At 55.6% G+C, this 21,217-nt stretch overlaps 6 protein-coding genes across 6 annotated transcripts in view; 3 read left to right on the forward strand and 3 right to left on the reverse strand.

Annotated features, from left to right (window-relative positions):
• The first annotated feature begins 522 nt into the window (after positions 1-522).
• Positions 523-4,421, forward strand: VOLCADRAFT_110035 (uncharacterized protein). The gene is made up of 6 exons (XM_002956856.1): positions 523-831; positions 1,239-1,436; positions 1,547-1,582; positions 2,179-2,291; positions 2,689-2,860; positions 3,403-4,421. Exons 1-6 carry the CDS (start codon positions 547-549, stop codon positions 3,718-3,720), a joined length of 1,122 nt encoding a protein of 373 aa, XP_002956902.1. The 5' UTR covers positions 523-546; the 3' UTR covers positions 3,721-4,421.
• Positions 4,422-5,740: 1,319 nt separating this feature from the next.
• On the reverse strand, positions 5,741-8,991 carry VOLCADRAFT_121584 (uncharacterized protein; the record flags this gene model as incomplete). The annotated part of the gene is made up of 5 exons (XM_002956896.1): positions 8,671-8,991; positions 8,450-8,466; positions 7,172-7,899; positions 6,112-6,173; positions 5,741-5,881 (listed from the first exon to the last, which is right to left on the reverse strand). Exons 1-5 carry the CDS (start codon positions 8,890-8,892, stop codon positions 5,741-5,743), a joined length of 1,170 nt encoding a protein of 389 aa, XP_002956942.1. The 5' UTR covers positions 8,893-8,991.
• Positions 8,992-9,108: 117 nt separating this feature from the next.
• On the forward strand, positions 9,109-10,449 carry rps13 (component of cytosolic 80S ribosome and 40S small subunit). The gene is made up of 5 exons (XM_002956857.1): positions 9,109-9,175; positions 9,245-9,287; positions 9,390-9,604; positions 9,715-9,779; positions 10,135-10,449. The coding sequence occupies exons 1-5, from the start codon at positions 9,148-9,150 to the stop codon at positions 10,237-10,239; spliced, it is 456 nt and encodes a 151-aa protein (XP_002956903.1). The 5' UTR covers positions 9,109-9,147; the 3' UTR covers positions 10,240-10,449.
• Positions 10,450-10,479: 30 nt separating this feature from the next.
• VOLCADRAFT_107464 (uncharacterized protein) lies at positions 10,480-14,188 on the reverse strand (the record flags this gene model as incomplete). The annotated part of the gene is made up of 5 exons (XM_002956897.1): positions 10,480-11,021; positions 11,355-11,436; positions 11,880-12,457; positions 12,654-12,927; positions 13,830-14,188. The coding sequence occupies 5 exons, from the start codon at positions 14,186-14,188 to the stop codon at positions 10,857-10,859; spliced, it is 1,458 nt and encodes a 485-aa protein (XP_002956943.1). The 3' UTR covers positions 10,480-10,856.
• Positions 14,189-14,608: 420 nt separating this feature from the next.
• Positions 14,609-18,566, forward strand: VOLCADRAFT_119562 (uncharacterized protein; the record flags this gene model as incomplete). Its single annotated transcript, XM_002956858.1, has 6 exons — positions 14,609-14,808; positions 15,290-15,452; positions 16,010-16,213; positions 17,027-17,140; positions 17,664-17,928; positions 18,232-18,566. 6 exons carry the CDS (start codon positions 14,609-14,611, stop codon positions 18,564-18,566), a joined length of 1,281 nt encoding a protein of 426 aa, XP_002956904.1.
• Positions 18,567-21,031: 2,465 nt separating this feature from the next.
• VOLCADRAFT_30971 (uncharacterized protein) overlaps positions 21,032-21,217 on the reverse strand; it is a gene marked incomplete at both ends in the record, with an annotated part of 9,373 nt that continues 9,187 nt past the window's right edge. The window contains one exon of the mRNA XM_002956898.1: positions 21,032-21,150. Within this exon, the coding sequence (XP_002956944.1) occupies positions 21,032-21,150 (119 nt within the window). The remainder of the gene's footprint in view (positions 21,151-21,217) is intronic.

A 21,217-nucleotide genomic window follows, 5' to 3' on the forward strand; every position in this document is an offset into this window, starting at 1 on the left:
GGTGGATGACCGTTGCATAAACTTTCCAGTAAATTGGACCTCCAAGAGAGTAGAACCCATATATTAGTCCGCCAGCAACGATCACTAGAGCGATACGAGCCATAAGCCTGTCTGTTCTGCTTGAGACCGGCACAGGAGCCGCTCGCTCAACCCTTGAAAGTCCGGTCTGCAACATCGTGGTCGGTCTGTCCGCAAGCAGCGCTGTTACCAGGGTTAAAACCTAACGAACCAAATTATAACAAAGATTCTAATCACTGATTAAACATGTTATCCTTGATCATTAGGGACACAAGCTAACAGGCAGAGATCATAGTGCGTCAAAGCCTTGCTGGTAATGGCCTAGCAAGGCCCTTCGGCGACATACCAAAACATCACAGGAAACAGATTTAGAGCACGGGTTGAGTTTTGTGTACGAATCCAGGCACCAACTCACTTGCTGTACCCCTGTACGAGCACGTCCACCATGTTATACTTGCGCAGCTGCACGCCTTTCACGCAGGCAATGCATTGCGTAGATTGCGGCACTGCCACAACACATAATCTACGATGACAATTCCAGTAACTGTGAGCGTTGCCCTCGACTGGACGCCGAACACCAACCATGCCGGCTTTTACATCGCCAAGCACAAGGGTTGGTACGCCGAAGCGGGGCTCGACATCAAGGTCGTAAGCCCCCATATTGACGACTACAAGGCAACTCCTGCTTCGCGTGTGGCAGACGGGTCGTGTATGTTTTGCGTAACGCCATCCGAAAGCGTAATCTCAGCGCACACATGGGGCGATGCGCCGGGCGCAAAGCCCAAATTAGTTGCAGTGGCAGCGCTGCTTCAGGTATGCCCCATCGACACGACCATCCGGCGGCTTCGAGGCGCTCCTCCGCCTACAGTTGCCCCCCCTCTTCCCCTCTTCCGCATGCCCTGATCCGCCATACTGCCTGGATTTGTGGACATCTGCATTTGACACCATTTCCGCGCGCACGTGCAGTTCATTTCCTGCCGCTTTTGCCAAATATTATGGCGCTTGTACTTTGCCCTCTCTCTCAATCGGCGCGCCTCCTCACAGGCCCCTCTGCGTTTTCACGCCGTTTTTAATTTCTTGCCCCTCTCTTCCCTCCCTTCCCCTCCCTTGGACTCCAGCAGTGGGTGCTTTGAACAGCTCCTGCAATTGGCCTTCTGCTTCTTGCATGATTCTCCCCCCTTCTCCCCGCTTCTTCCCCCCATGCCCGTCTCCCTGGACAGGATTCCACGTCAGCTATTGTCACCCTAGCCTCCAGCGGCATCACCCGCCCTGCTCAGCTGGACGGCAAAACGTACGCCTCGTACGGCGCCCGTTTCGAGGGCCGCATCGTACAGCAGCTGATCCGCAATGACGGCGGCGCGGGTGACTTCAAGGAGATCACACCGCCCATGTTGGGGATTTGGGAGACGCTACTCAAGGTGCTCCGTTTCCCCCGCTGCTCTAACCCTTGCCCTGACCCTCCCGTTAATCTCGCTTCAACCTTACCCCTCACTTGCATCGCCGGTCCTCATTTTTCTCCCGCTGGCAGGGGGAGGCTGACGCCACGTGGGTGTTCATGGGCTGGGTGAGTGCCGGCTGCCCGTGCGATGGGAATGTGCGCGGGAGTTCATAGGGCGTCGACGGTTGGAGGTTGGCAGTTGGTGAGCAACGGAGTCTTTGGCGTAATGGAATGGAATTTATTCCCCAACGGGCTTTTTTCACAGCAATACATAAAATGTACAGACACAAACGTACATACATACACACATACTAGGTTAGGCACTGCTGGTAAGGCACGGACCATTGCCCCCGGGAGATCCCGGGATTGAGACCTGTCAGGGTCGAAAATCCTTCCGATGGTGGAGGGTAAAGTGCCCCTAGTCGATGGACGGTGGTGACCTGGGATAAAGTAGATCTGTGAGCTGACCAGGAATGGAGTTGAGCCGCCGTCGATCCGGCAGATTCCGTTGGATGCCGGTGGTGGGTGCGGAACCTGAGCGATCCACTGAGAAGTTGACTAGGGTGACTAGATGAGGGTGCCCCGAAATACCGGGGAAGGCAGGGTTTCGCTGGGTAGCTGCCACGGGTGAAGATATGCCCCCCTGTCCCACACATCATACATACATACGCGCGCACAATTGCACCGTGTGTGGATCTGCATGTGCTCATGTTTTACTGCAGGAGGCCATCGAAGCCAAGCAACGAGGCGTGGAGATCCATGCATTTGGATTGGAGCAGTACAAGGTGCCGTACGGTTACAGCCCACTGCTGGTGACACATCCGGACACCATCCGGTACGGCACTTGTACTACATCATCACTTTCGGGATGCCGAGACGGGTTTGAGAACCCCCTGTGTTTGGGTGTGTGTGTGGTCTCCTGCGTGCTTGGGAAGCTCCTTGACGTGTTGACGTGTTGACGGATTTTGTTGCGAGGCTGCGAAATGTTATGAGAAGGAGGAGGCACATGCGTGTCCCTGGAAAAGGAATTGGGCGCACCGGAACCTTTGGTGAAACCCGAAGGCACTGCTGGGGGCTGATAGCAACGGTTTTTAGGTTTTAGGGTTTTTTCGGGAGCTGTAAATTTCTGTGTGTCACTACGGCTGAAGGTGTTGTTTTTTGTGTTGCCCTTTCCGTCCCTTCCCTTGACTGGGACCGTGACTGGCACGGGGGCTGCTGCTCGGTCATCGCAGTGATCGCCCCGAGGTGGTTCGCGCCTTCCTGGCCGCCACAGCTCGCGCCTACGAGTGGGCTGCGGCCAACCCTGGCGAGGCGGCGGAGGTGATGCTGGCGGCTGTGGCGGAAGAGCACTCCACCTCGCCACTTCCCAAGCCCCTGGACCCCGAACTGGTCCGGGAGTCGCAGGTGGGCGGCAGGTGTTCCAAATGAAATGAGCCGCGAAGGGTTAGCAAGGGAGACGTTGCTGGGGATTGCTAGGGAACTTCCTAGCTGTGTGTGTATGTATGTATGTATGTGTGCTTTGCAGAGCTGAACCGCAAGTAGGATGTGGCAGGTGAATGTGTGCTGTGCTATGCTATGTATGCCATGTCTTGCTATGCTAAGCTAACCTAAGCTAAGCTAAGCTAAGCTATGTTTCCCGTTTATTTGCGTCGTTACATTACATTACATATTGTTGACTTCTGCGTCATCATCATCACCACATCATCACCACATCATCACCACATCATCACCACATCATCACCACATCACCACCACATCACCACCACATCACCACCACATCACCACCACATCACCACCACATCACCACCACATCACCACCACATCACCACATCACCAACACATCGTCACCAACACATCACCACCAACACATCATCACTAATACATAAACGATGATTCCACGTCTACCTATTTGCGCACCTCGTTCTCCTCACCCTACCCCCCTACAGGCCTACCTCTCCAGCCACCTCCTGGACGGTTCGGGCCGCTGGGGCCTCATGAGCCCCGCCGTCTGGAGCTCCTTCGTGGACTGGCTGTCGGAGTCCGGACTGCTCACCACCAAGGTGCAGAGCCGCAACCCCCAGGCGGAGACCGCCACTACCCTGGACGGGTTGCGGGCGGGAGACGTGGGGGAGCGCATTCCCAGGGATGTGGTGGACGTGGCGGCGATGTTCACTAATGACCTGCTGCCGCCGCCGACGGCGACGGCGACGGCGACGGCGACGAAGGCTGCAGAGGCGGAGGCGGAGGCGGAGGCGGCGGTATAATGGGCTGGAGTGGAACAGAAAGAGGCGATGATAGCGGAGGACGAGGAGGGGCGTGCGCGGTGATGTCGCCTGGTTATGGTTGTTTGTTGCGGCATGACGGTGTTACCGTGCTCTCTTCGCGCCGGTTGCCAAGTCGCCAAGTTTCCCGGTCTGTGCAACACGTGTGACGCTTTGAGCTTTCGTGAAGCCCTGAAAGTCGAGAAACAAGTAAAGCCGTATGTATTGTCGTATAAGCCTAATGTCGTATAAGCTAATAGAGCATGGTAAACCATGGTCGGACGCTTGCCGCTTGCTATGCCCTTGAGAGTAGTAGCAAATTTGAAAGGTAGAAGCTATCTTCAAGAGTACAGCAGCTCTTCCTTTTGTCTGAGCCCACAAGGGGTTATAATTATCTTTCTGTGGCCAATCGCGCTGTCGGCTGGCCGGCTTACGTTGCAAAGGATTTCTCTAAACCTATTCCGCGTGGTAGTGAGGAACCTACGATATGGGATTCATGTATATGGGCCTTCAGGTTTTTTTGTCTGTGTTTGTATGTGTGTTTATCTGTCTGTTTGTCTGCCACGCGCTGATTCCAAAGCCAATAGTTCGTGCATACATTCGTTTTTTTTCGGTTCGGTTTCCCGGGTTTAGCTTTCTTTCGCTCCTTCTACAGAACGAAGGTGCCGTACATTGCACCGGAGCGCTGTCCGCACAGAGAGCAATGTACGACGAATTTTTTGCATGTCCTTTTCCTGTGCTAAGCTGGATGGTGCGTAATCTTTTTGCGTCTCGACATATAGCAATAATATCAACTAGCGGGTCTGCTCGGAATCTCAGCAAGCAGGTCTGCTCGGAATGTTCTGTGTTCTGATGTCTTTGTGCTGCTGTTATTCGGATGGCTTGCAGGACAAAGATGCAGCTAAGGCGGTTAGCATATCTCATCACACTTTATCTCACTCCACATCGGCCCTTGTATTGGTTCTGGTGTTTTTGGTAATGGAAAATCATGAAAAATGAAGAAAAATCACATCATGAGGCGCCCTGACCATGCGCTCATTCATAGCTGCATGCGCCTACCGGGGTTCCCGGAGCCTCTCTGTGAGGCGGTTGCTGCGTGGAGCGTGAAAACGAGGGATGTACGTGTACGGCCTGCACTGTCGTACCCATAATTGTACGCCTCAAAGCGTCACGATATCCGGTTACATGAGGCCCTCATGTACCGGCAGGAACCGGATGTAATAATACACATACATACATATGTACGTACATGCATACATACATACAACTAACCTGAGACGCACGTCAGCAGAGTTCTCTTAGGGCCGGAAACACGTCATCACACTGTTTATCCGCTACTGCCACTGTTCTTTCCAAGTACGCTCACGTACACATGTATTCAATAACGTACCATCCGCCCATCCCCCGCGACTCCTCCTCGAGGCTCTGTTCATCTAATACCTCCACTTACAGAGAAGTGTGCAGTCAAACGTGCATGCTTGTCAGCGCCGTACAATACGCCACCGTCCCTCCCTTCCAAATGCAATCGCGTTCGCCCCACATCGAAGGGCACCGTGTGACCCCATCTTGGGTCCTTGGAAATCCGAACTCCGAAAGCCCATCCAAATTTGCTAGCCACCTCTTGCTAGCCATATATATATCGTCAGAGGGCTTCTGCCTGCTGTGACCCATGAAAACAGGCGCCCGCAAACACTGCCTTATCCCTGCATGGGTCCTGGCCTCCGGGCTTCGGGGTCCAGTGTCCTCAGCTGCGCCGCCTTCTCCGGGGAAATCTCTACATCGTAATGGATTGATTGGAGTGTTTAGAGTTGAGGGGCCGTCGGATCATTGCGCGCGGGAAGGAAAGTGATGAGCGAAAGGAAAGAATGGAAAAGAGGAGATTTTTAGGGATTGAGCAGGGATGCTCCCAGCGAGGGCGCGGGTAGACATGGGGCCCAGCAGAAAAGTTACAAGTTCCGCACGAGTGCGGGGGTGTCCGTAAAAGCCGGGGGGGGCCATGGACGGTAAATCGTTTTTAGTGTGGTTACATGCGCTCGTACCTACCGTACGATCCGCAGTCTTTCTTGACCGCCTGAATGACATTTTCGCGCAGGAAATCGTTGGCCTCCAAGGCTTCTGCTAGCTTCGAGTTGATCTGGCGCTGATCGGTAAGGTCACGGTTCACCTGCAGACGACCAAGAACGTGGCGATGTTGTGGTAGCACGCCGAGGTTCAAGACGTCCACAACGGTTTAGGACGTACGCAACTCAACGGGTTGCGCATGTACGCAATGTGTTCAAAACGCTACGCGAAGCGTCATTCCCGGTATGCAAGGTTGAAGCTTTGAAATGGCCAACAAGGACTGGGGGGTAAGCACATACACAAAGAGTCAGCACAGGTGACAGTGAAACGTACCAGAAAGGCGTTCTTCAGCTCCTTGCGTGCTGCCGATATCGCGGGTGGGTCGCCCGCAAAGGCTGCAGGTGCACAAAGCATAAGAAGCAAACTTGATCAAAGCATTTAGATCCGTGGCTAAAGCTTACTTTTATGCACTGTGCGTATGAGCTGACGGTAAATGCTGATGGACTGCTTCGTCGCCATTCTGTCCGGGAGAATGTCTTCTGTTACGCCGATTCACAGGCGCTCGTAACCAATAAACAATTCAACGCGAGAAGAGCTGACATTTGTGAACAACAACTTTGGTCACGAAAGGGATGTTGTGCATTGGTTGTCACCGTAATTTCATGCGCTGGCTCCAGCGGCTCCAGCTTATAGCGTAGGACTCAGGCTGCATCATCCTAACTTCTCTCTCCACATCTGCTGCGGAACTTATCGCATGCAACGCGATTGGATTTTATATGTACAACAAGTGGGGTGCGCAACCCAGGTACGTGCATGCGTAAGGTTATGAGCCCACTCCCCCGCTCTACATTCTTCTGCCTCATTGGAGCAAAGTCAGGACAATCCATTCACTCATACGCAGTAAGCACCTTTGCACCAGCCTCACAGCACGCCACAGCAAACCCGTTCTCCACAACCGAAGTTCAAGGGCTTCGTTTGGTTACAGGTGTTGCGATGACACTCTGCGACAATATTCTTCACTGCAGGATCCTTTTGCAGCAGCGAAGAGTCCTTGGTGAACCCTGTCTCGCGTAGACCAACGCCATATTTTACAATGTAGAACTCTACCTACCAGGGTTTTCCGACACGTGCACAAGTTCTCTCTACATCCGCTGCGCCGACAATCAAGGGGGCGACTAAATTTTCCTATGTCCGTCGCATTTTGCGATGTGCCATGTCATGCATAATCTCCACCAACCTCAGCAAACATGCGGCTCCCGCGCGCTCCTGCTTCGCCCTTTTCACGAACACCCCCACCACAACGAGCCGCCGCTATCATCATCTGGTCCCTTCAGACCCATCCCATCCCGCTGCATTACAATGCCCAGCAAGTGCACTAGCTGCCGCGCGTCACCTTCTCCCGACCCTTCCCTTCCACCATATGGCCCCATTCCCCGTCCCGACGCTGGTAGGCAATTACGAGCCAGATGCGGAACTAGCCGCCTCAGCTGCGCCACGCTCGCGTCAAGTACCGTCGGATCCATCAATGGCGGATACCATTGGATTACCTCCTCCGCCACCGCCGCCCCGCCCAGCACACGGCTGGCGTGCTCCACGCCCGCCAGCAAACGCTCCGCACCGTAGGCAGGGTCCAGGAATGGAGGGTGCAGAAGTAACAACATGCCGACGTTGGTCGAAGGCAGCGCAGCTTTGAGCAAAATCACCTTCGCGGCTGTCGCATGTGTATCCGACATGGCCGCCAGCAGCTGTGCCGGCAGCAAGGATGACAGCACCCGTGGCAGGTCCGGAAGCACAGCTGTCAAATCGGCAAAGCGGGCATCGAAAAGCTCCTGGCCCCAACCTGACGCCTCAAGCGCCGCGAGCCGCACGCTGTCAGCGCGGTTGAAGGGCGTCCAGGAAATTTGCTGATTTTGGGGTTGCTGCTGCTGCGACTGCTGCTGCGTCGTGTCGCCACTGCCAGATTTTGTGCCGGCATTGTTGCTGTTAGCTAAACTCAGATTAACCTCTACAGAACTTTGGAGTTGCCACTGCACCTTCCACGGTACGGAGGTGACGCTAGAATATGGTGCTACCACCGTCGCAGTGCTGGCAGTTACGATATTGCTGGAGGCCCCACTGCCACTGTTTCCAGTTGAAGACGAGGAGGCTACAGCAGGTAGCCGGCGACAGGGACTGCAGCTGCCGCCACAGGTCGCACTGTAGTGCCCCCCTGTGGGCGCCTTGCATGTTAACCAGAGCGCACCTCGGTGCAACAGCGAGGCATGCTGGGAGTAGAGCACGCCCGAGACTGCCGCTGCGGCCACCGCCCCGCTAAAGGACGCCATAAACCTCGGCGACACCTTTCCAGCAGCCTGCTACAAAGGCTGCTGGCGGGTCTCAACCCGTAGATGCGCGGCGCCAGTACAGTACACAGCACGCTGCCCGTGCAACCTTTGCGACCACAACACGATGTGTGGTGGATGAAGCCAGTTGCTCCAAGCACGAAGCTGTGGATGCTTACAATTGATAAACGGGCTATATCTAAATATGCTAATATGCCTCCTGGCAGCGCCAGCTTATAGGCTCTGGTATATAGGTGTATAGGCTGCCGATACTGCGATAGTCGCTGACGACAGATGACAAACCTTCCTAGCCTATGCAGCAGTAAAAAGCTAAGGCCGTGTATGCTCACTGGCTAGCTTCAGTCACCTACATGGGGTCACAGACGAGAGGGAAGGAAGGCGAGGCAAGCACTGTATATTGATATCTTGTGTGGTTGATTTATTGCAGCTAATAACATCCAAAGAAGATCCATAGATAACAACAAAATCTTAACTGGCTGTGCTACTGAGAGACGTTGCGTAACCCTGGATGTCAACCTCCTCAAACGTCAGTCATCATGATGCAGCTTACCTGCTCCGCATCCTGTTGCTTGCGCATGCGGTTCGAGTGCATCACGTAGTAGGTCCCGCGGCTAACCTCGTAGAATCCATAAGCGGAAAAAGCTACCAGCAAAGTTGTGACCGACTTGTACATAATATCATAGACACGAGCGCGTCCCGGAGGCAGAGGGGTCAGCCACGGGTGCTGAAAGCGACCTGCTTGCGGAGCTGCGTTAGGTGTTGGAGGAGCCATGATGGCAACAGAAGATTTTCTCGAAATATGATGCGTGCAAAGTTGCAGCGCCACTACGCCTGGAATTCTTACATGTACGCTAGCTCGATAGGAAAAGTACACAAACCATCAGAGCCAACCTGAATGAGAGCATGGACAAAATGTACGGGCTTTGTAAGGCCCGCAGGGCGCCTCTGACAAAACTAACGCAGCTCAGGATTGTCTCTCTCTTTCCTGCGAACCGCTGAGCGGGCGTATATTGAACGACGCGCCACCATGGGTCGCATGCACAGCAGCGGCAAGGGTGAGAAGCTGCCTCGCGCCGCAAAACATTTCTTTTACTGGCACAGCACTTAACCGTCTTTCATTGTAGGCAAGTCGTCCTCTGCCATTCCATACAAGAGGTCTCCGCCCTCGTAAGTATCTGTAGGGCATTCTAAGCTAGCCGCCAGCGTTTCCTTTTGCGGCGCCTCATGTGTCGCCTTCCTAATTTCGCGTCGCCCTTTTAACCTTTCCAGATGGTGCAAGACCACGTCTGCCGAGGTGCAGGACATGATTTGCAAGTTCGCCAGGAAAGGCATGACCCCTTCGCAAATCGGCATCATTCTGCGTGACCAGCACGGCGTGCCGCTGGTCTCGACTGTGACTGGCAGCAAGGTTCTGAGGATTCTTAAGGGTTCTGGCCTGGCCCCTGAGATTCCGGAGGACCTGTACTTCCTGATTAAGAAGGCTGGTGAGCTCCCCAGCTGCCGTAGTCAGCCCCGAACCAAGAGGGCGCATGCGCCCGGCAAGCGTTCGGTTCCGCCACGTGCGGTTGCTGACGCTTCGCCATTATGTACGCAGTGTCTATCCGCAAGCATCTGGAGCGCAACCGGAAGGACAAGGATGGCAAGTTCCGCCTCATTCTGGTGAGCGACACTATGCCTGGGTAGGGTTAGGTCCGGGTCATGGCTTTGGCAAAGCTGTTGGTTCCGTAACGTTGGATGCTTAGCGGGACCTTGGGTGCGGCGTCAGAGTTTGTAAGCTTACGTTCCCTACGTTTGGTCCGCGGGATGTTACCCTGGGGTCTAACTAACAGTAAGGTTAAAATGGGCTTGTTGCTGGGGTCGGTTGTAAACTTGCAAAAAGTTATCGACTTGGATATAAGCCCCTTTCGATTAAGGAGGAGGGCTGGTAACACTGGTCATCAGAACACATGGGAAAGGTGGTGCTGGGATTGTTAAGACTGTGGCACGGTGGTATAAACTATGTATGCACCCGTAGGTGGAGAGCCGTATCCACCGCCTGGCTCGCTACTACAAGCGTGTCCGCAAGCTGCCGCCTAACTGGAGGTACGAGTCGTCGACCGCCTCGACCCTCGTCTCCTAAACGGCGGCCACAAATTCTGCGAGGGGAGAGGTCACAGCGCTGCGGTGGAAGTTTATCTGGTGTCGACCGGTGTCGCTCTAGCGAGGCTTGGTATTGCAGCGCCGCTGCACGTGGTGTGGTGGGCGCACTGCAAGGGTTTGTAACACTGGATGGACATGGCTGTGTCGTACCATTTCCTATATTTTCATGCACACTTAATTTCTTTCCGATAAGGCGTATTTGAGGATTCGTACAAAATTACCGGGCAGCAATTACAAGAAATGCAATCTACCGTGTATGGCAGCTTCCACGGGGCATGCGAAGTCAAGGGAAAAGGATTTGATTAGTTTAAACGTCTGCGCATAAATAGAAACGGGGAATTACCTAAGCTACATCACCGATGAAAACTCTGCACGTATAACATCAAATCTTGTAATTGCCTAGGCCTTTTTGGCTATCCTCAAGTCATCAACCAATGAATTGAAATTAAATCAGCGACATAATAAGACATAGCACGCAAGCCAGCTGCCTGTACAAAAGCAGCCAAAATGTCTTACAAAGATCTGTCGCACCGCCCCCTTGGGAACTTATACCCACATCCTTAAGGGGCGCAGCTTAGGTTCGCCGACTTCCAACGCCTATCTAGAGCTTCCTGGTCGCTCCGACTGCTGCTGCAGTTGCTTCTGCCCTGCAGGCCGTTCCAGCAGAACCATGGGTCCACGCAGCACGTACCCCAGCAGCAGCAGCTGCGGTACAGCAGATGCCAGGAAAGAGGCGGCAAGGTTCCCCGTGAGCGCAAACGTCTGCAGTTCAGCAAAGGTGGAAGGTGGTCAACAAGCGGTCAGGAAGAAAAAAGATGCACACAGGGAAAAAAGCATATGAGCCCCTGCAATGCCACGGCGAATGTTCCAAGGAAAGGCGTATTCGCGGTAAACGTGAGCAGCAGCAGGGGACCGCCGCCACTTCAGCCTTTCTTCACAGCAGCAGCCGCAGCACGCCTCTGCACGTAGGATTTCCACGACGGTCTTCCTGAACCACATTGTTGGCAGATGCCTGGGCCAGACACGAAGGCAGACAGGCAGCAGTGAGGAACTTAGAAGACCGAGGACCGGCCGTGGAGGGAGTTCGGGACGCACCAGGTTGGGGGCTCCGAACCGCAGCAAACCGCGCAGCAGGGTGAGGGCGTAGGTGAGACGGGGAGGACCTGTAGAGGTGCACCTGCACAACTCGAGTGAAGGAGTGTGAGGATGCGCAAAGGAGGGGTGAACGCGTGAGCGTAGCGGGGACGATTCTGGGTTTCAAAATTTTGTTCCTTCGCTCTGTGTGGGAAAAAGCGGCTAAGCGAGGCGCTGGTACACTTTCACCGGTACTTCGGTTTGACTGCTGCGCAGACTGAGAAGCTTTGTTGTCACTTACTGCCCTGACGGGAAGCACCAGTTGTCTTCAAACTCTCTTGGCAGTCAGTGGCTCTTCCAGCTCTCTTTTGTCGTTTTCCCATTCTCTCCTTATACATACAAACAAGCAATGCCTTTCCAATGCCAAGGCCTTGTCTTCAGAGCAACCCCATGCCAGCTCCCCACCACCCTGCTGACCCCCATGCAGAAACCACAACTCCCCAACCACTCCATAACCAACCCCGCATGGCACCCCAGCTTCCTAACCTGCCCAATGCGTCATACAGGCGGTACTCTCGCAGCATCGCCTCCGTCTCCTTCGAATCCAGATCCTCATCGTACACCTCCGTCACCGCCTCCTCCACGTCTGCAACCTCTGCCACCTGCTTCCCCTGCTGCTGTCTCCGCTTCCGCCGCCGCTCCTCCGCCTCCGCCTCCGCCGGGAGCGGTTGTTCCACCATGATCAGCGCCAAGTTGCTCGCTACACCCACCCGCATGGCCTCCGCCTCATTCGCCACCAAGGGCATCACCGACGCCGTCAGCAGCACCGCCGTCACGTAGCGTGCAGCGTCCGTAACGTAAACCTCTATTCCCGCTGTCGCCGCTGCGGAGGCCACACCCGCCGTCGCAAATCCCACTGCATCATATTGCGGCGTCATGACCACCAGCGACGGGATCACAAACGTGTCATCCGCGCCGGCTTCGAAAGTCCGATCCGCCAGCCAGGCTGCTAGGAATGTAAACATCAGGCCCCGCTGCAGGAGCTCCTTGGAGGCCTCCCTTAGCAGTACTAGCCCGTACTCTAGGAAGGGGGACGTGCGCGTCAGACCAGGCCGGCGAACCACCTACAGGAAGGAAAATCGACACCTCAATCAATCTCGCTACGAATCAGCTCTGTTCCACCTATAGGTTAGGCAGGAGGAGGTGTTTAGGCGCGTCGCCGAAGCTCACAGCCCGGATGAAAGCCGTGTAGAGTAGCCGTCGTGTCCGAACCGTTGAACCTCTCCCCCCCTTGAACCCGCCTGTGCAGCCCACACCCGCCTGTGCAGCCACCAAGCACGCCTGCTGTAGCACCAGAGCAGCCGCCACCGAATCCGCTGACAGCAGCTCCCCCACCTGTGCCGTACGCAGCTGCAGCCCCACAGCACCCGCCTTCCGGACACCGCCCAGCTCCGTACTGCTCGTCCCGGATCCGGTTTCCCGCTTGTTCCCCCCTGCCAGCAGCCGGTCGTAGGGAGGTGCCAGCAGCAGCGCCTCCAGGGCGACCAGGGCGGAGGAGGACGTCAGCCCTAGGACCAAATCGTCCGTGGAGAGCCTGCGGTCGCGGTGTTGGGGTTGGTGGTGTTGGGGTTGGAGGGGATTCCTTAACAGCGGGAGCTTTGAAGAGGGGATATTATATGGAAAGCACAGAGTCGAGAGGACAGGGCGACCTGACATGTGAAGTATGAACGAAATGCGGCTAGACGTGGGTAAAGGAAGTGGAGTACAGGAAGTGGAGTACAGGAAGTGGAGTAAAAATCGTGGGGTAAATAAAGTGAAGGAAGAGAAAGAACCCTGATAAGTGAGCTGAAAGGGGGCCCCTGTTATAGAACGTGCTTGCGAATTAGGGGGAGTTGTGAAGGGTGGGCATTGATAATGATATGAGGCGCGCGACGATACTGCAGAGTCTCAAGATTGTACAAGCAAGGACGGGGTGTACGGTAGTGTATATCCGATGGATTTTTGATTAGGGGAAAGCTTTTACAAGGTTATGGAAACATGGGGACTGAGAATCAGAATGGGTATTGCGCGGGTGTGTTTTGTGATATGGGTCTGCATGCAGCTCGGTGTTATGGGAGTTAGGTTTGTGGGTCAACGTACTCAGAATGGTAGTGGTGCAGGGAAACACGGGTGCGAGAAACACAGGTCGAAATGGCGGTGTGAGGGCCCTGGGGAGGTGCTGGTGTGTGATGTGGGTTATTCTGCTGGCAGCATTTCCGGCATCTGCGTAAACCTCCTGCTTGTACAGGACGGGATTGCGCCATTTTGCGAGAGGGGTGTTGTTGCATGGTGTAATGTGGGTTGCGGTGTGGAGTTAAGGAGGGCAACGCCCCACTGCGGGTTTTATTGCTATTCCCTGCGCGAAATGATTGGAACCGAAACCCAGGCTTTTCCCTAGTAGGCCTTGGCGAGCAGACCCGTTCGCCAGAGGGGTAAATCTTGGGAATTGCTGCTCACCATTTAAACTGTCCAAAAAGGTCTATTCGTGCGAGCGCCGCCCCGAGAACCGCCAGTGTGCCCGACAGCCCATATGTCACAAGAGATGAGATTATACGAGCTTTAGCCCTTGTTTCCGAAGATTCCTCGTCGTTGCCGTTAGGTGCGCCGCTGCCTTGTTGACGTGGTGATTGGCTGCCGCAACACAAGCGCAAGCACCTTCGATCGCTCTGACGGCGTAATTGCCTATTATAGTTTTTGCGCTCAGCACACAATGGTTTACATTTGTTTGGCAGCCAGACGTGAGAACGGTGGGCTTGCATGTATTCGCGACCACTGCAACTGCAAGATTGCGACGATGATCTCAACAAGTGATCCATTTTTGTTTTCTAGCTGTATGTTGTTGCAACTTTACATTTTCTTGTAGAAGAAACCATGCAAGCTTCTGTCGTCTGGATCCTGAGCATGGGGGTGAGTCAGCACATGCTTCATATGCCGCAGCGGCCTCAAGCAGCAACATAGCCTTTAGACACAAGGCTAACAACATGAACTCTGTCGTACCCTATTTCGGAGCTCGGCCTCTCACGTTTTCACTTCCCGCACGTTGTAAGCGTCGGCAACGCTGCCACACGCTGTGCCAGGCTCCACGACAAGTGGAACTTACGTTACTTAATTTAAATTTGGAGAGGCACACAGGCATAGTCGATCGGCAGCAACTTAGCGCATACCTAGCTCAACCTTTCCGACTTAACCGTGCGGGTTCCAACTCCATTGTGTGTCGCGCCTCAAAACAAGCAGAAATGGTTGCCGAGCTGAAACCCTCTACGTTTGATGTCCCCGTTGTGGTGGGGCTCGGCGACCCTGTCATGGACATCCTTGCCAATGTGTCAGCGGAATGGCTCGCAACGTTGACCGCTGAACCCGGCGGCTGCCTTCCAGTCCCGCCGGACACAATGGAGCAGCTGCTTGCTGATGCCAGCACACAGAGTGAACTCGTTCGGTGAGTGGAAAGGCGAGGGCCGTCGTGTGGCACATGCGTGGCTTGACAGCTTGGCCGAACCTCACCACTGGCCCTGTATTCTTGCGACCCACATTCCAACAAGCCGCTTGTGCTAATAGTACAGCCATTGCCGCAATCACAGCATCGCAGTACAGCGTACGCTCCTAGCAACGAGCTGGCGACCTGGGGCGACCAGTGCTCCACGGCCATTCCAACGCCCTCTATTGAACTGCCCTGCCCCTCTCCCTTCCTTCTTCCCTTTTTTCTCACATCCTTCTTTCTTTCTTTCTTCCTTTACACCTCGCACACACACACCCTCACCTGCATACCCACATTGATGTCGCATGATACCTTGCGGTGTGCTGTTGCCTTGTCTTGCGCGCCGGCCGCAACCTGCCCGCACCCTACCCGCCTACCTATACCCACATGTTCTTCGGCCGTGTTCCCCTGACCTCCCTCTCCCCTGACCTCCCTGGAGCAGGATCCCCGGTGGCAGCGCGGCCAATGTGGTCAAAGGCATTGCCAACATCTCGGGGGCCAGTGGCGCTGTGCAGTGTCGCTTCGTGGGCATGGTGGGCAGGGATGAGACGGGGGCTGAGTACCGCCGCAAGCTGACAGCCCAGGGGGTGGAGCCCCTGCTGCTGGTGAGGGACGGGGGGAAGGGAGGGAGGGAGGGAGGGAGGGAGGGAGGGGAGAGTTAGAGCGAGTACGTACTTCCCCACGTTACGGAAGCGGGGGAGGGGGGGGGGAGGAAAGAGGGATTCACGGAAGGGGGGGGACTTCTGGCGCATACACGTATGTATGCACGTATGTATGTACGTGTACGCGGCTGTCGGCGCGGCAAAAGACGGGCTGGGTGAAGCATCGCGGAAACAGATGCACTAGTACAGGTGTGGTTAGGCAGGTAGGAGAGGGAAAACGCAACCGGGTCCACAACCGGCTCGTATTCCCCTTCACCACCTGACCACCTGACCATCCCTGCATCCGTACCCCTCTCCTCGCCCTCATCCAATCCCAAACCCCTCCTCCGAATCCCACTCTTCATACTCTCCGGCTTTTCTTTTCATTTACGAATTCACTCCACCTCACCCCGGCGGCTCCGGACGTCTGCCCGATTCGTATGCCTCCCTCCTCCGTTCTGCGTGTATTTAACCCCCTCACCCCTTTACACCGCATCCCACCCCACCCCACCCTTCGCCAGGAGATCCCCCACAGCGGTAGCAGTAGCAGTAGCAGCCCCCCCAGTGCCACTGCGCTGTGCCTGGTGACCCCTGACGGTCAGCGCACCATGCGCACCTGCCTGGGGGCCTCCCTGGAGCTCAGGTCCGCCGCCCAGCTGCCGGCCGACTGGGGGGCGGGGTGCAGGCTGCTGCATGCGGAGGGCTACTGCCTGTACCGACCACAGGTGATGGATGGATGGATGGACGGGGAGTTGTATGTATGTATGTATGTATGTATGTATGTATGTATGTATGTATGTATGTATGTATGTATGTATGTATGTATGGGTGGATGGGTAGTTGGGGGAAGGGGGAAAAGAGTACTCCTGAGGAGAGGTGCGGTGGACGAGGTTTATAGACGGTTACAGGTACGGGGGGAAGCAGAAGAAACCGCCCCATCGATTCAGACGGTGGCAGTGGCAGCGGGCAGATGGTCCAGGGGGCCCCGATGGGGCTAGGTGGTTCCGGGCCGCACATGGTGGCAGGGAAACTGGGTGGAAATGTGGGTGGCGGAGGCGGCCCGGGGGCAGTTGCGGTACAGGGAAGGGGTTACTGTTGTACGACATATTATCCGCAGCTCAAACCTGCGCGAATGACCGGAGCTGGATAACAACAACAACGGCGATAACCTTTGACAATCAACATTGGCACAGGTCTTCGTCCCCCGTCCGCCTCCCTCTCCCCCCGTCTCCTTCTTAACGGCTTGGCATTACTGCTTTTCTTCTGCGCTTATTTTAGTTTTGGCGGCTAGGTAGGTAGTTTTCCGACATCTTCTTCACTACGTCGTCCCGAGGTCGCCGCATCTTCAAGAACGCCTTTTGGTCAGTTTTACGTCTGGTACACTCTTGCCCTGGCAGCAGCTTCACTCGTTCGTGGTTCGTCTTTCCCCCCGTCCCCTCCTCCGCCTCCCCCCTGTTTTCTCTCCCCCCATCGGGGACCCCGCAGCGCTCCCTCCTAAACCCGCGCACCGCCACGTTCCGTCCCCGCGCAACCCCCAGCTAGCTCGCGAAATGATGTCAGCGGCTCGGCAGCAGGGAGCACTGGTGTCCATCGACCTGGCCTCGTTTGAACTGGTGCGGAATTGCAAGGATGCACTACTCGCGCTGCTAGAGGTGGGCATTTGGTGTGGGAGGCTGGGAACCCTTAAGCTGGACAGGGGTGGGAATTGCCATGCAATTTTGCAGTCGTGTGGACATGCATGGAATGTGAATACGGCGTTGAAAAAGGCCTTTCCAGATGGTATGCATCGGGGTGTTTGTGTTCGATTGTAATATGAGGCCCCCTTGACTTGCTACAAGTTACTACTGTCATGTACTACACATCGTACAGTACGGTACGGTACGGTAGGGGACGCGGAAATGGCTGTGTGAGGATGCGCGTGGCCTCCGCTGCATGCCTGTCCTCCGTCCATCCCAACTCCCGCCCGCCCGCTGCATGCCTGTCCTCCCCCCAATCTTCTCCGTCGTTTGCTCCTTTTCCTGTGCTACGTTTCTGTGCCATCCTTTCTGTGGTATTTGTATTTGTGATCTTTTCTTTCTAAGGTATTTGATATGTGCTATGACGCCCCCCCCATCACCTGGTTCGTGATTCGTCTTTCCCCCCATCACCTCCCGTCTTCCTGTGTGCCATCATCAGGACGGTCTGGTGGATCTCATATTTGCCAACGAAGAGGAGGCCATCACGTTATGCCAGGTTCTGGCTCTAGGCCCCCCTGGATCTGAAACCGACCCGGAGGCGTGTGTGGCGGCGGCGCAGCGCTTCCTGCTGTCCCCCTCGGGCGGCCGAGCGCGTGTGGCCGTGACCAGTCTCGGGGCGCGGGGCTGTGTGGCGCGCGGGGCGGACGGCGAGGAGGGCGCGTCGCCTGCGTGCCGGGTTAGCGTCGTGGATACCATTGGCGCGGGTGAGTTAAAGTTCACCCGGGGAAAGGGGGAAAAGGGGGAAACCACGAACGAGTGAAGCTGCGCCAAGGGGTGGAAAAGGGGGGAGGAGGGGGGAATCAGTTGAAAAAAATCGAAACGGAACAGCTGCCGGCGTCTGGGGGCGTCTGGGGGCGGCGAGGGCGTGAGGAGGGAGGAGGGAGGAGGAGGGAAGGAAGAACGGCAGAAGTTACCGACTCTCTCTCCTCTCTTCCCTCTCTCTCCTCTCTGTCCTCTCTCTCCTCTATCCCCTCCCTCCTCCCCTCCCGCCCGGCATGCGCACACAGGCGACTTCTTCACGGCGGGTTTCTTGTCGGCTTACTTGCGAGGGGCCTCCCTGCAGCACTGCTGTGCCGCGGGGTGTGCCGCGGGAGCGGAGGCAGTGCAGGCAGTTGGGGCGGAGCTGCCAACCGCAGCATTCGAACGGTTGAGGAGCTCGCTGGAGGCAATACTGGCAACCAAGCCGGCGGCGGCCACCGCCGCAGCGGCGGCAGCGGCGGCGGCAGCCAGCGCTAGCGCGCTTGCGGCGGCACTCGCAGCCGGGACACAAGCGGCGGCGGCGGCGACGACGACTACAGCGACGGCGGCGCCGAAGGCGGTGGCCGTCGGCGCACTGGTGTAGTTGGACCAGATCCGTTTCGCCCCGTCCAGTTCCGTCCCTCAGTTGCCGAATTGGTGCTCTATGTACGTATGTATGTCCTGCGGTGGCTATAGGTTTTCAAGTCCCTGGCCCTAGACCCTTCTTCGCTGGGACGGGGGGCCGGGCCGGACGGCGGTGTCTCTCTCGGACGATGGTGTAGTTTCTAGGATTGCAGGTATTTGAATGGTGGCTTTCTGGATTTTGCATATGGGTGTGGCTTGGCAGTGGAATGCAGGTCATGCAGGTCCTGCAGACGGGTGCAAAACTACATAGAAAGATAGACTAAGGGTTATCGCGTTCTGCGTGTGTTCAAATGATGCATATGCTTTTTGAGTGTTTGTCTGCATCGGTGCATCTGTGTGGGTGCTTGTCTGTGTCTGCGTGCGCGTGTGTATATGCAAAAGCGGGGATCCGGGTGACTGGTGAATGGCGCGGCGCGATGAAGTGGTGACGGTCGGCGAGGTCGGCGTAATGGCCACAATAAAAACAGACCTTTACAGGAAAACTTCAACAACATGTCTAACTTCTTGGTTAAAGCTCTAAATTTTGCCACTTCCTGAGGAGGGTACAACAAATGATAAACATTTTCCAACGACCTTCCCTAAACGAACTTGCCTACTGTACTAATGGTACTAATGGTGCAATGTCGTAACTAGCGACCTGCCACCGACCAACAGACAGACAGACGGACGAACCGACAGACAGGCATGGCGCCTGACATGTCCACGTGCCCTCTTCCATCCCATCCACACACCTCGTCTTCAAGGTCTTCCACCCCTGGCCGCAACGTGCCGCAAGGCGTATACCAGACAACACCCACTGATATGCACTAATGCCATTTTCCAAGCGATACGCTTGCTAACTATTGTCTGATGCTCCTCTCTGCCGCCTGATTGGAAGCCTGAAAATCGACAGATATAGATTCGGATAGCCGGCCAGATCCAACATCCAGCCAGCCAGCCAGGTTAGGTGGGTAAATACACCTCTCAATCCACCTGACGATGAACTAAAGAACACCAGCGACGGACGTCCACGGCCCCTTAAACGTGGCCGGTCCACATCCTCGGCGTGTGCGTGCATTCGTACCTAGCCCTTACCCAAGGCTCAACCAAAAGCACACACACACATAACCAACCGGCGCTACTACTTTAGCTGTATCCCGACGCAGGCTACGTGCCTATCTAGCCGCGCACTTCTCTTATTACCGACATGTACAACCACCACATGGCCTGGCGGTGACGCAACGCTATCTCATGCGGAGGCAACTTGGGGCCAACTTGCCCCCACTGGTTGCGCTGCGTGTGCCTGATATTGTCCTGCGATGGCTCCCTCGGGGAACCCTGTTTTTAGGAGACCGCCGCTTAGAACTCACTAGTGGCAGTTTCGCGCGAGCTTTGGACACCGGCAGCACATGCTTGGTGCAACTACGTTTTCCCCCCTTCTCTTTCTTTTCCTCCATTTGAATGAGTGTGTCCGATGTCCTGTCATTAGAGACGCCGAGCGTTGTTTAATCCGGTCGCCGCGGTCGGTGCTTGACTTATGACACAAGCGCGGTCGATGCTTGACTTAACACAACATCGTTCGCTCCCCCCATCGCGCCGGGTGGTGCTGCCTTTCCGTTCCTTCCCTGCTTGCAACTCGCCAATCAGTCTCGTAATACCAGGTCTCAAACTTCTGTACCGTCGTACAGTACGGCGCTCTTCGTTACGATGGGCACGCCTTCCCGTACACATATACCCACTCCCACTCGATCCATGGCTTCCCAAACACCTGCATGTGTGTATGTGTGTATGTATGTGTGTGTGTGCACACACGTACGTGCATCAGGAAGAGGGTGCTGTATTCTGTAAGGCATATCACGGGATCTGCATCCGCCGATCGGTACTTTTCTACGAAAGTTGCCGTCGTGACACATGACAGAGGGAGCCCGATAAATTCGACAATAGAGGGGGAGGGTGTTGTTGTGTGCGTGCGTGTGTGTGTGTGTGTGTTGCGGCGGTTTTCCAGGGGCTCCTGGCTCGCAGTAACGTAGGCAATCTATATGTTCCCTCTACAGCAGGTGAATATTAATACTGCTTCCTCATTGGAAAATATTCGCGAGTTCGTATTCGGGTGCATGTGGAGGGTTGCATGTTGCACAAACATGTGCATGCTCTGCGATGAAACGTAAGCACATGAACAGTCTGCATAGTCTGCACGATCAGCTTATCGCCGGAACACGTACAAAGTGAGCTTCACTGCGCGTACATAAACATGCAGGTGTACATATGTGTGTGTGCGTACACTTACATACATACACTTACACACAGAGCCTGCTTTTCACAGCCCCAAATCATACAGAAGACCCACGTACATACATACATACATACATACATGCGAACGTATGCATAGACAGGGAAAGAGAGTGCATGTGTGCAAAGTGTAACGTAAACGCAAAAACGCAACGCACCGGCTCTGTTGGCGATGACACAGCTTCTGCCGATACGGGCATTCTTGTCGATGATGGCCTTCTGCACCAGGCTGCCCGCACCGATGCCCATGGGTGGCACCGGCAGCTCACTCGAGCCTGCTCGGGCGGGGCGGGGCGGGGCGGGGCGGGGCGGGGCGGGGCGGGGCGGGGCGGGGCGGGGCGG

Source organism: Volvox carteri, assembly GCF_000143455.1.
Source record: "Volvox carteri f. nagariensis unplaced genomic scaffold VOLCAscaffold_66, whole genome shotgun sequence".
In the NCBI taxonomy this organism is placed as follows: Eukaryota; Viridiplantae; Chlorophyta; class Chlorophyceae; order Chlamydomonadales; family Volvocaceae; genus Volvox; species Volvox carteri.

What these genes read in the sequence shown, in the direction of transcription:
- rps13 (XM_002956857.1), top strand. Translation starts at nt 9,148, where the DNA reads ATGGGTCGCATGCACAGCAGCGGCAAGG. An exon ending in TACAAGAGGTCTCCGCCCTC is followed by an intron (nt 9,288 to 9,389) that starts GTAAGTATCTGT and finishes TAACCTTTCCAG; the next exon opens with ATGGTGCAAGACCACGTCTG. An exon ending in GCAAGTTCCGCCTCATTCTG is followed by an intron (nt 9,780 to 10,134) that starts GTGAGCGACACT and finishes ATGCACCCGTAG; the next exon opens with GTGGAGAGCCGTATCCACCG.
- VOLCADRAFT_110035 (XM_002956856.1), top strand. Translation starts at nt 547, where the DNA reads ATGACAATTCCAGTAACTGTGAGCGTTGCCCTCGACTGGACGCCGAAC. An exon ending in CAGTGGCAGCGCTGCTTCAG is followed by an intron (nt 832 to 1,238) that starts GTATGCCCCATC and finishes CTCCCTGGACAG; the next exon opens with GATTCCACGTCAGCTATTGT. An exon ending in AACTGGTCCGGGAGTCGCAG is followed by an intron (nt 2,861 to 3,402) that starts GTGGGCGGCAGG and finishes ACCCCCCTACAG; the next exon opens with GCCTACCTCTCCAGCCACCT.